This window comes from Geotrypetes seraphini, chromosome 5, assembly GCF_902459505.1.
Source record: "Geotrypetes seraphini chromosome 5, aGeoSer1.1, whole genome shotgun sequence".
NCBI classification, from domain to species: Eukaryota; Metazoa; Chordata; class Amphibia; order Gymnophiona; family Dermophiidae; genus Geotrypetes; species Geotrypetes seraphini.
In genome coordinates, this window is record NC_047088.1 from 245062507 (window position 1) to 245075427 (window position 12921).

Below are 12921 nucleotides of genomic sequence, written 5' to 3' on the forward strand. Positions count from 1 at the left end.
TTTGTTTCTCCCTAACATATTTAGCCCATTTATAGCAGTAATTGTCATTGGCCAAAGGTCCTAGTCTGAGGCTCCCTCCAGAATGTGATTATGTAAAGCCTGAGTCTGGCCACTAGGGAAAGGGACTGGAACTTTACAACCACACTCAAAGCAGTTTACATACAGGTACTTAAAGCATTTCCCCTATCTGTCCCAGCGGGCTCACAATCTATCTAATGTGCATGGGGCAGTGGAAGATTAAGTGACTTGCCTGGGGGTCACAGGGATTGAACCCACAACCTCAGGGGGATGAAGCTGTAGCTCTAACCACTGTGCCACACTCTCCTCTAATACAGCATCAGGAAGTGAGCCAAGTATAGAACAATGAAGCTATTGTGACATCACTGATGAGGTTGGCTCTTATTGGTGGAATGAGGCATTATGACATCAGTGAAAGGGACTGGGACTTGTATACTGCCTTTTTGCAGCAAAGCGGTTTATGTACAATTACTTCAAGCATTTTCCCTATCTGTCCTGGTGGGCTTACAGTCTATCTAATGTATCTGGGGCAATGGGAGGATTAAGTGACTTGCCCAGGGTTGAAAGGAGCAGCACAGGGTTTGAACCCACAACCTCAGGGGAGGTTGAGGCTGGAACTCTAACTACTGTGCCACACTCTCTTCCAATACAATCTAAGTATAGAAGAATGAAGCCATTGTGACATCACTGATGAGGTTGGCTTTTACTGGTGGAAAGGGGCTGAGACTTGTATACCGTCTTTTTGTAGTTTTACAACCACACTCAAAGCGGTTCACATACAGGTACTTCAAGCATTTTTCCTATCTGTCCTGGTGGGCTCACAATCTATCTAATGTACCTGGGGCAATAGAGGATTAAGTGACTTGCCCAGGGTCACATGGAGCAGTGTGGGGTTAGATTCTACAATGACTGGGATTCATTCTCTCCCCCCTCAGAGGCTGTGGCTAACCTAGGGAGCAAAATCCTGCACAGGAAGCAACCTCAAGTCATCTGCTTTGCAGCACTCAGCATTTCTACAGAGACACATTGGGCTGGCCAAGAAGTTGTCTCTTCCGTGTCAGCAGAACTGACTCTGAATACCACATGTCCTATGGCACAACCCTACCATTTAAGAGGCAAAAGAGATGGTGGGTATCATATACTTGCAGTTGAGTAGACCAAAAGAAAAAATATACTCACCTGACCACTGTTTGCAAAATCATCCACGGTCAAGGATGGATCTAGTCTGAGAGCGATTCCAAAATCACACAGCACACATTCTAGTTCATTCTTTACTAGAACATTGGTACTCTTGATATCTCGGTGGGCAATTGGAAACTTTGGCATTCCCCAGGCCGTGTAGTCACTGTGTAAGTGAGCCACCCCATTCACCAGCGTGCCTGCCATCTTCTGCAACTGCATCCAGCTGAGGATTTGACGGGACAGGTAGTCCTTCAGGTTCCCTCTGCTGTGATAGGCAGTGATGAGCCAGTATTCTCTCTGTGGCCCATTTCCCCTCTCCTCCGCGGTCAGAAACTGAAGAACGTTCTCATGTTTGAGATGGACATCGGCGAAAATCTGGCTTTCATTTTTCCAGGACGAATATTCCTCACAGGGAAAGATCTTAACAGCCACAGTCTCGTATTGGCCTGAAGTAGCATGTCTTAATTTGGCTCTCCAAATCTCAGCAAACCTGCCTTTTCCTACTTTCTGGTCGAGCTCAATGGGCAGCAGCTCTGTATTATGGTTGATGCTGTTGGCGCACACCAGGCCCATATTTGAGCTGCTATCGTGTATCAAGACCGAAGGCTTCTCGTCATAATCTCTTCCATTTTCGGCCAGTGCTTCGCTGCATGGCGCTTGACCACGGTTCCAGTTCTTCATTCTCTTCCTCTGCTTTTGGGTGCGATATAGGTAAAATATCACCGTTATCATGATGGCAACAAGCAGCGGAGGAAGCAGGCTTATGGCAGCCACAGGAATCACCTCTTGGCTTTGCAGCATGGAATATCCTGAGAAGGGGAAAAAGAATACTTTAATGTATATCAATTACAAGTTTTTTTTTTCTGTAATCCCAGCTGAGGAGAAGAAAGAGTAATTGAAAACAGGAGGAATGCCTTAACTTATGAAACCAATAGCTATCTCCAGGGGCGAAACTGAATGCTGCCTAGAATATCAGAATTACGAGGCTGAAAATGTTAGAGAAAGACCAATTAGCAGGTAAGGCTAGATTAGCTGACAGATAATACACAGTGGCTTTTGAGTTTGTATGTCTGGATGTGTGATTGTGTTGCTGGTGTCATGGTTATGTTTTGTAGCTCTTTAACCCTTTAATTGACAGATGGTGAAACGGCTGCTTAACGTAACTTGATGTTGAACGAGAGCAATGTGATAATAATAACAATAATAATAATCGCTTTATTTATATCGCGTCATACCTTTCAGTTCAAGACAGTGTACAAACCGCATAGAACTTAACGGTATTGCGGTATATAAACTGTTATTATTATTATTACAATAAGAGGTGCTGATAACAGCGAGTTAACATCGGTTGGAATTGGGAAGGGGGTAAGTGGGCGGTTATGTGGTTGGGCAGCATAGGGGGTGGGAGGGGGGAACGTGTAAGAAGAGGTAGGTGTTGAACTATTTGGGGGGTTCAGATAAATTTGTTGAATAAGTGTGCTTTTAGTGATTTTCTGAATATGTGGTATGTTAGTGAAGTCAGGATTAGGGTGTTGTTCCATATCCCTGCTTGGAAGGTGAGAGTCCTGTTGAGGAATCTTTTGAATCGGCATCCTTTGGGGGAGGGGAATGCAAACAGGAGTGCTCTGCGTGGGAAGCGGAGTTTGTCCTGTAGGATGAAGTGTTTCAGGAGGTAGGTGGGAGCGGTGCCGAAGAGTGTCTTGTAGCAGAGGCAGCCGAATTTGAAGATTATTATGGCCTCAATGGGTAGCCAGTGAAGTTTCTTGTAATATGGGGTGATGTGTTCGGATTTTTTCAGGCCAAAGATTAGTCGAACGGCCGTGTGAATTTGCAGGCCGTTTGCAGGCATTTGAATTTGCAGATCTCCCATAAGAGCCATAGAAAGCACATATTGCTTCTGAGCAACAATGCCAAATAAAGGGTTAAAATCAATACAAATCTTTTGAACTAAAAATAAAAAGAGAACCAGTTGATCCTATCCAGTTTGTCCAGAGGCCTGAGGTCATTTCCAGCTGCATGTGAGTCTTTGAATAAAATATTTGCTCCACTGTTTCATGCTTGAGTTACTTCCTTTTCTGGTCAATAAAACATGTCCTCTTTTTAGATTAGATTACTACAAAACTTTGCCATTGGACATGGTGCAAAATAAGCAATGGGATTTTGTACATTCAACTACCCAGGAAGAAGATGAGGACAAATTAGAGAAGGAGCAATGTCATACAAGCGAGCTGCCAATGCTCTCAGCAGCTGGGATATATTCACAACAGTGTGGACAGGGATAAATGGTAAATTGTATATACTGATTAATTTCTATCTGCTGCCACCTACTACGTTAGCTCCCACTTTTATTTTAATACAGTAGTCAAACCTTGGATAGCAAGTAACATGGTGTGCGAGTGTTTTGCGAGATGAGCAAAACATTTTGTTAAAATTTTTTTTTCAAAAATTTTTATAATAAAACTAGTCTTTAAGCCCGTTACATTAACGGGTGCTAGAAAGCAGCCCCCTTTCCCTCTCCCCCTCCAGTTCCTCCCTGTCTCTCCGTAGCCCCCCTTCTGTCTTCCCCCCCTAAGCAAAATGATCTGCCTCCCAGCACACCCCTCCCCCCCGAAGCAGCTCCCTTTCCCTCTACCCTGCCAATTCCTCCCTGACAGTGTCTCCGTGGTCCCCCTTCTGTCTCCCCTCCCAAGCAAAGCTGTCTGCCTCCCAGCACACCCCTCCCCCCCAAAGCAGACCCCTTTCCCTCTACCCCTCCAATTCCTCCCCGACTGTCTCTCCGTGGCCCCCCATTTTTTCTCCCCCCCAAGCAAAGCTATCTACCTCCCAGCACACCCCTCCCCCAAAGCAGACCCCTTTCCCTCTGGCCCTCCAGTTCCTCCCTGACTGTGTCTCCGTGGCCCCCCCTTCTGTCTCCCCCCCAAGCAAAGCTGTCTGCCTCCAAGCACACCCCTCCCCCAAAGCAGGCCCCTTTCCCTCTCCCGCTTCAGTTCCTCCCTGTCTCTCTGTGGTCCCCCTTCTGTCTCCCCCCCAAGCAAAGCTGTCTGCCTCCAAGCACAGCCCTTCCCCAAAGCAGGCCCCTTTCCCTCTCCAGCTCCAGTTCCTCCCTGTCTCTCCGTGGCCCCCCTTCTGTCTCCCCCCAAGCAAAGCTGTGTGCCTCCAAGCACACCCTTACCCCAAAGCAGGCCCCTTTCCCTCTTCCTTCTTCCCAGTTCCTCCCTGTCTCTTCGTGGCCCACGCGATTTTCTCTTCTCGCGGTCTGGCCAGCTCCCCTAGTCCCTTGCCACCGCCGCCACCCCCTTCCTTTCCCGCGGTCGACAAACCTCTTGCCTCCAGCAGCCGCTGCAGCACTGTAAACACGTTGCTTTGCGGCCTCTACTGCCCCGATTTGCTCTTCCGTGTCCCTGATGACGTCATCAGAGAAACGGAAGAGCAAATGAAGGCAGTAGAGGCCACGATGTTTACAGTGCTGCGGCGGCTGCTGGAGGCAAGAGGTTTGTCGACCGCGGGAAGGGAAGGGGGTGGCGGCGGTGGCAAAGGACTAAGGTAGCCGGCCAGACCACGAGAAGGGTGGGCTGAGAGGAACCCGGGACCGTGGCAGAGGCTCGTTGCACAGTGTAAATACAGTTGCTCAGTGTGAGGCTTCCTTCGCTCTTCCGGGTCTGCATTCCGACTCCTCAACGCGCCAGCCTGAGCCGGCATAGGCGGTTGAGGGTGGAAGGTTGTGGTCGGAGTTGCTAGGCTGCAGCGGATGTGTGAGTTGCGAGTGTGGGGCCTGCAGCGGCGCGAGGCGGCTCCCTCGAAACCCTCCCCCCCTTTCCCTTCCCGCGGTCCGTCTGGCTGCGTTGTTCTCTCCCTCATTCTCAAACCGTCCGTGCCAGCTGAAGTGGGAGTGGGGGGGACTCAGCACCGGCTGGGCGACTGGAGCCGCCGGCCCCCAGGAGCTCGAGGCCGACTGCGGACATGGCTTGCGTTGCCGAGTTTGGTGACGTACAACCCGCGCATGCGCACTAAAAAAAAACGGGACAGCTCAGGGAACACGTTTTTTTTAGTGCGCATGCGCGGCCTAGCATTTTATTATATTAGATGAAAATACAAAGAAAATTAAAACGCTCTGAAAAATTATTATTAATATACAATCTAGCAACAGGGGAGCTATACAATGTTTTAATCATTTGTATAAATCCTGGACCTATACCAAACCAATCCATAGCCTGATACATGAAGGTCCATTCCACCCGATCAAAGGCCTTCTCTGCATCTAATTATTGTAATGAATAGATATAATTTTCCCCTGATTAACATAAATGAAAGAATGGTGAGGGGGGGGGGGGCGTTTGGATTTCATTATTTGATATGAAGGGAAGGAAGAATTTACTATATTATATGTATTATTTAATATTAGTATGGTGGAAGGGAAGGGGATAAATTTTATTTATTGAAAATGTTTGTGGAATTTCAAGTGATGTATTAGTCAAATTGTTGTTACTTTCTGTGCACTTGATGTTAAACATAAAATGAATAAAGAATTTAAAAAAAAAGAAAATACAAAGAAAATATACAATAATCCTGAAACAAATACAACCAGGAATCAAAACCAGAACACACAATAAAAGTGTCTACTGCGTGGTATCTGCAAATGGACCCAACCAAGAAACAAAGCACCAATCTCCCCACCCCCCACCCCACCCCAAACCTCCAAGCACTCCAGTGTCAGAAATTCAAGAGGGCACTTCGGGTGCCATGGGACAAACTGTCCCAAACTGGAGCCTAAACTGCCCGGAATTTCCTCCATTGACCAGGGCCACAGTTCTTAACATCCAAATATTAATACTTTAACAAGGTAAACAGTTCATTTTTCTACATAGTAAGGGTAGGCACCTCCACTTGCCGCCAGAGCAAAAGGATACATTTTCGAGACAACAACAAAGCTGTTTTCAGCAATGAGTTACCCCTGGAAAATCCCAAAGAGGTGAATTGAAAGATCAAAACATCTGTCCTCAGGGGAATTCTTTTTTTTATAATCGTCTGTAGGTGGAAACCAACAAAGAACCAGAAAGTTTGTACTCTGTCACAGGACCAAAACATGTGAAACAATCCAGCTGGTGCTGAGTGGCACTTAGGACATTCGGCATGAGTAGCAAAGCCAGCAACAAACGCCCTATATGGGGAGATGTAAAGTCTCAATAAGAATTTATAGTGTTGTTCCAGCAGCACCACCGAGCGAGTCAGACATGGGAGATGTCGCATAAGAAGATGCAATCCCTCACCAATAATCTGCTCGATAGGAGCAAGGTCCTGATTCCATACCACCACCACAGCATCATAGTTCCAGGGAACACTGAAACTTCCCAAGCTGACCGGGTGAAAGGATAAACTGGTTCAGGATGGACGAGACAGGGTCAAAGTTTTCTGAACCATATCCGCCATATCTTCATTCAAAGTGGAGTGGTTCAGGGAATGCAGATAATGGATGACTTGGCCATAAGAAAGCCAATCTCAAACCTGCAAGACACCCGAGCCTGAAGATCAGGGAAGGAGATAGGAAGGCCTCGTGCTGTCACCACATCCCGCACATAACAGAGACCTTTGTCATACCAGCTCCTCAAGTAGGTCTTAGAGCCATCCGGATCCAGATCCCAATTCCCCCACAAGGGCAATAGTACAGTTGAGGTGAAAGGCAAATACATACGTTTGCATAACCATTGCCAACACTGTCTCATAGATTTCAGCAAAGGATGAAAACGAGTAGGAAAAATCCAATAGGGTCTTTTCGCATGGAGATAATACAACAAATGTGTTGGTGCCATCAACTGCTGTTCAAGAGAAACAGGAGTATAATATTGAGTATTCTTAATCCAGTCAACCAAATGTTGGAGGAGACATGCAACAATGTATTTTCTCAGGTCCGGAATGCCAAACCACCGCTCCCCAGCGGCAAAGAGAGTTGCGCCAAAGTCAATCTGGGCTTATTGCTCCAAAGAAATTTACGCAAAACTTTTTGATAATGACCATTTTGTTAAATTTTAACTCAATAAATGAGCGTTGTCTTGCAGTACAAGCATGTATGCGTGCGTCGCATCACATCGCTGAGCATAATACAAGCACTTGCAGTTCAAGCACGCACATAATACGCACATCTCACGCTGAGCGTGGCTGAATGTAATAAAAGCATCATGCCCAATTCACCCGCAGTGTAGTGACTGTTCAAAACGAGCGAGGTCTTGCAATACAAGTATGTACAGTATTGTATTTTGTATTAAAGTTTTGGGGTTGTGGAACGAATCATCTGAGTTTCCATTATTTCCTATGGAGAAATTCACTTTGGTATATAAGTGCTTTGGATTACAAGCATGCTTCCGGAATTAATTATGCTCGCAAAACAAGGTTTTACTGTACTTATATTCCACATATACCTTGACAAGTTCAATGTGGATAACAAAATACAAGAGTCCAGGAATACCTAGAGAATTATATAATACAATCAACTTCCAAGATGGTAAGGGGGGGAATTCATCAAAGAGCTAACTACTAAAGACATCCATAGCAATATATTAGGTGTCTTTAGCAGTTAGTGCATGTCAACGTGCTTAGTGCCCTCTGATGAATTCTCCCCTACATCTTACATTATGGTAAATATTTCTGAAACAACCAGGTTTTAAGGGATTTCTGAAACTGTAGATAACCACCACTGTATTTAAGGCCTCTAGGAAGATAAAAAAAAAAAAGGAAAAGAGGACTTAAAAATCAACTTGTATCTAACACCTTTAGCTAGTGGAAAATGCAAAGAAATAAAATCTCTTAATTGTAATCGCTGGTCTCTTGTACTTTATAGATGTTACCTCTGCTTTGCTACTTAAAAATAAAGTCTATAAAGTATAAGAGACACATTTACACGTCTCTTATATCTCACCTCTCCCACCTTTCCTCCAAAGAATTCATATTGAGATCTTTAAGTCTGTCCCCATACGCTCTATGATGAAGACCATGCACCATTTTAGTAGCTTTCCTCTGGACCAACTCCATCCTTTTTATATCTTTTTGAAGGTGTGGTCTCCAGAATTGTACACAATATTCAATATGAGGTCTCACCAGAGTCTTATACCTCCTTTCCCCTACTGGCCATTCCTCTCCCTATGCAACCTAGCATCCTTCTAGCTTTCGCCATCACCTTTTCAACCCTTTTGGCTATCTTAAGATCATCACATACAATCACACCCAAGTCCTGCTCTTCTGTCGTGCACAAAAATTATTCGCCCCCTAAACTGTACCGTTCCTTTGGGTTTTTGCAGCCCAAATGCATAACCTTGCATTTCTTAGCATTAAATTTTAGTTGCCAAATTTCAGACCATTCTTCAAGCTTCGCTAGGTCTTTCTTCATGTTATTCACACCATCCAGGATGTCTACTCTATTGCGGATTTTGGTATAATCCGCAAAGATGCAACTCTTACCTGACAGCCCTTCAGCAATATTGTTTATAAAAATGTTAAGAACAGGCCCAAGAACAGAACCTTGAGGCTACAGAAGGTGCTACTGGGGAGTCTCATTTATACAATGAACATCAAATGTATCCTTCCCTGGTTGTTCCCAGCAGGTAAAAATAATATTACAACCAAATACAGGCAAAGAAGGGATGGAACTGCATACTTCAACTTGACCAACCCACCATCATCCATAACCAATTGCAGTACACATCTCTGCAGAACAAAAATTATTGTATAAAACAAATGAATCTCTCTGTAGTTGAAAGCTTCTTTTGTATCTATAAAACCCAACTGACATCTTCTTCCCCTCCCCCCTTTCTCCAATGTGTCTGAGGCCTAGAGAAAAGTGTCTTTGGTATGAAAGATGGCCCTGTTTTATGGCCATTGAAACATACACAATTTTTATGTCTTGTTAAGCACTTTTCATCCACCAGACAATAATAAAAATATGCTGCTTCTACCTTCAGTCCAATTGTTATTTTACAAAACATATCCTATGGCTTATCCTTTCATCTGAGCAATATCTGGAAGAGCTTCCTGGCTGTGCTGAAAACAAAATGAATCTTAATCGGGTGAAATTCTTGCCAAGTGAAACAGAGGAGGAGAAGTAGCGGTGTGGGATGGGTTGGGTGTATCTGCCATAACCAGGATAGATGATGCCTGTTGAGAAACTGAGCAATTGGATGTTATACTAAAGGTAAATTGTGCCAAACAAATCTGCTTGAATTTTTTGATTGGGCAACCAGAGAATTGGACCAAGGGCATATGCTAGATGCAATTTACTTAGATTTCATCAAAGCCTTTGACACGGTTCTTCGTAGGAGGCTCTTGAACAAACTTGAAGGGCTGAAGTTAGGACCCAAACTGGTGAACTGGATTAAAAACTGGTTGGCGGACAAATGCCAGAGGGTGGTAGTTAATGGAATTTGCTCAGAGGAAGGAAAGGAGAGTAGTGGAATCCCTCAAGGATTGGTGCTGTGGCCAATCCTGTCCAATATGTTTGTGAGCGACATTGCTGAAGGATTAGAAGGAAAGGTTTGCCTCTGCGGATAATACCAAGATTTGTAACAGAGTAGACACTAACGTAGGGAGTGGAAAACATGAAAAAAGATCTGCAAAAGTTAAAGGAATGGTCTAATATCTGGCAACTAAAATTCAATGCAAAGAAATGCAAAGTAATGCATTTGGGGATTAGAAATCGGAAGGAGCCTTATGTGCTGGGAGGTGAGAGGCTGATATGCACAGATGGGGATAGGGACCTTGGGGTGATAGTGTCCGAAGATCTAAAGACAAAGAAAAGGTGTGACAAGATGGTGGCTGTTGCCAGAAGGATGCTAGGCTATATAGAGAGAGGCTTGACCAGTAGAAGAAAGAAGGTGTTGATGCCCCTGTACAGGTTGTTGGTGAGGCCCCACTTGGAGTATTGTGTTCAATTTTGGAGACCTTATCTGGCAAAGGACATAAGACTTGAAGCGGTCCAGAGAAAGGCGACGAAAATGGTAAGTTTGTGCCAATAGAAGTATGAGGAGAGACTGGAAGCCCTGAATATGTATACCCTAGAGGAAAGGAGGGACAGGGGAGATTCAGCCATTCAAATACTTGAAAGATATTAACGTAGAACAAAATCTATTCCAGAGAAAGAAAATGGTAAAACCAGAGGGCATCATTTGAGATTGAGGGGTGGTAGATTCAAGAGTAATGTTAGGAAATTCTTCTTTTCAGAGAGGGTGGTTGATGCATGGAATGCACTCCCAAGGGAGGTGGTAGAGAAGAAAATGGTGACAGATTTCAAACAAGTGTGGGATGAACACAGAGGATCTCTAATCAGAAAATTGAAGAACTAAGGCCAGTACTGGGCAGGCTTGCATGATCTGTGTCCTGTATATGGCCATTCAGTTGAGGATGGGCTGGGATGGTTTAGATGAGCTGGAGTGAGCTTTGACGGAGACTCCAGTAGATACAACCTAAGCACAGTACTGGGCAGAGCTCTGGTTTTCTGTCCCAGAAATATCTAAGAAAAAGAACAATTTAAATTAAATCATGAAATAATAGAGAATGTATGTTTGGGCAGACTGGATGGACCATTCAGGTCTTTATCTGTTGTCATTTACTATGTTAAGTTACTATGTCATGTATGCCATACTTCATTGAAGCTAGTTTCTTGAACGCTTGTAGAAAAAATATTTCTACACCGAGCAGTGGACAACTATTGGTCTGCCCCTGTGTTAACTCAGTGACATAATCCATTTGAAAGAGATTAACCTGGCACATCACCCAGAATGGATTCATCAAATTTTTATTGTGATTGTAGATATTTTTTATAACTTGAAAGATGAATTTTTCTTATATCCAGCCCACAAAAATGATATACTGTATGTATTTGATCACTTTTTTTTAAACAATATGAAACACAGGGCTGGCTCAAGGAATTGTGGCATCCTGAACCAACTTTTGCATTGGCATCACCCCTTGCAACCTGGTATCTTTCCTTCTTCTTCTGCCGACCCCCCCCCCCTCCAATGATCCAGTATGCCCCCTCCTGCTAGACCAGATGAGGCACTAGCTCAGGGCACTGATAATAAAGTATGCCAAAATCCCAGTCCAGTATCTATCCATCAACATTTGAAGGTAAAGTGTACTGGGATTTTGGCGTCCTTTATCACCGGCGCTGTAGTCCAGGGTCTCGCCTATTCGTAGGTTGAGCCAGCCCTGATAAAACATTTTGCACAGATTAATTTCTGCTTTGAGTTGAAAGGATATGTTTTATAAATCCCTTTGCATTACATTTGGAGAGATTCCGGCTTTTACAATGAGCCTAACTACCCCCCCCCCCTTTTTACAAAACCGCAATAGTGGTTTTTAGCATAGGCCAGCGCGCTGAATATTCTGCGCTGCTCCCGACACTCATAGGAATTCTATGAGTGTCGGGAGCAGCGCAGAGCATTCAGCGTGCCGGCCTGCACTAAAAAGCGCTATCCTAGTTTTGTAAAATGGGGAGTGGGGAGGGGGTAAGTCACACCTGAATTGGTAAGAAACCTTTCAAATTACATTTATAAGTCGAACCACAAAATATTTGTCGCATCCACCTGGGCTCATTGTAAAAGGTGAAATGGCTCAAAATGGGATGCGATGAGAGTCTTGAAATATTGCAGCTGCGACTTTCCATGCTTGCATGTAAGCGGGAAGCTCTCACCATTAATGTGACTTTCGAAGAAGAGTTTGTCATTGCATTCCTGGTCATCCACGCAGCCACAGATGTAGGCGAGACCCTCCACGCTGGGTTGCAAGGTCATCACACAGCGTGATGTGTTGTAGTTAAGGACCATCATATTCTCCACAGGGAGCTGTGGCTGGTGGCACATAGTGCTCAGCCGAACACTGTCGTTGGTCTGTTTCCTGGGAATCAAAAGGGAAACAAACTGAATCACTTGGAAGTTTTCAGTCTCTGCTAACACAAACGACAATTTTGTACGGTTCAAAGATTTGCTTTATTCAAAATGTTTCAAGTTATTTACAAATTTTTTATACTGCTCAATCAGACTTCTGAGCGGTGTACAATAAAAATACAGCTTTCGTCATATAAAATAGGAATGAACATTTGAGAAATAAAATCTACATAATAAATTTAAAGTTTCAAGTTTCAAGTTTATTAGGTTTTAATATACCGACCATCAAATAAATATCAATGACGGACAATATAAGAACACTGCAATACGGGGATGGGTTGGAGGGTTCTGAATTTTATCAAATGTTTAGATCAATAGAAAATAATTTTTATAAAATATATTTGATAATATATATTATAGTAGGGGTGGGAGGGAAGGGATAAAACTTTATGTTTTAATGTTGAATATGATAGAAATTCAAGTGATGTATTCAATTTCAATGTTGATTATTGTTACACTTGATGTAAGATGTCAAAATGAATAAAGATTTAAAAAAAACCAACAATGACAGACAGAAACAAATGGGAAAAGAGGAGGAACTACAATATTTTTAAAAAGAGAACAATTAAGGGAAAAATGACAGGGAGGGGAAGGATGTTGCCATCTGCAGACATGTGTTTAGCCCTTACAAGGGCAATTAGGTATCGAATGCGTCTTGAAATATTTTTAGCTTTGTTTTAAAATGAAGCAGAAATACTTCTTCACGAATGTAATTAGAAATAGAATTCCAAAGCGATGGCGCAGTCACTGCAGTTATTTGATCTTATCGTGTTGATATGCTTTAGAGATGGAA

General features: G+C 43.7%; 1 protein-coding gene across 3 annotated transcripts in view; it reads right to left on the reverse strand.

Annotated features, from left to right (window-relative positions):
- The window catches only part of LOC117361428 (TGF-beta receptor type-2-like), a 145448-nt gene that overhangs the window by 16639 nt on the left and 115888 nt on the right, over positions 1–12921 (reverse strand). For all 3 annotated transcript variants that reach the window (XM_033946746.1, XM_033946743.1, XM_033946744.1), the window contains 2 exons: positions 11876–12078; positions 1198–2009 (listed from right to left, as the gene is read on the reverse strand). In XM_033946746.1, coding sequence (XP_033802637.1) covers positions 1198–2009; positions 11876–12044 — 981 coding nt within the window. In that variant the 5' untranslated portion in view covers positions 12045–12078. The remainder of the gene's footprint in view (positions 1–1197; positions 2010–11875; positions 12079–12921) is intronic.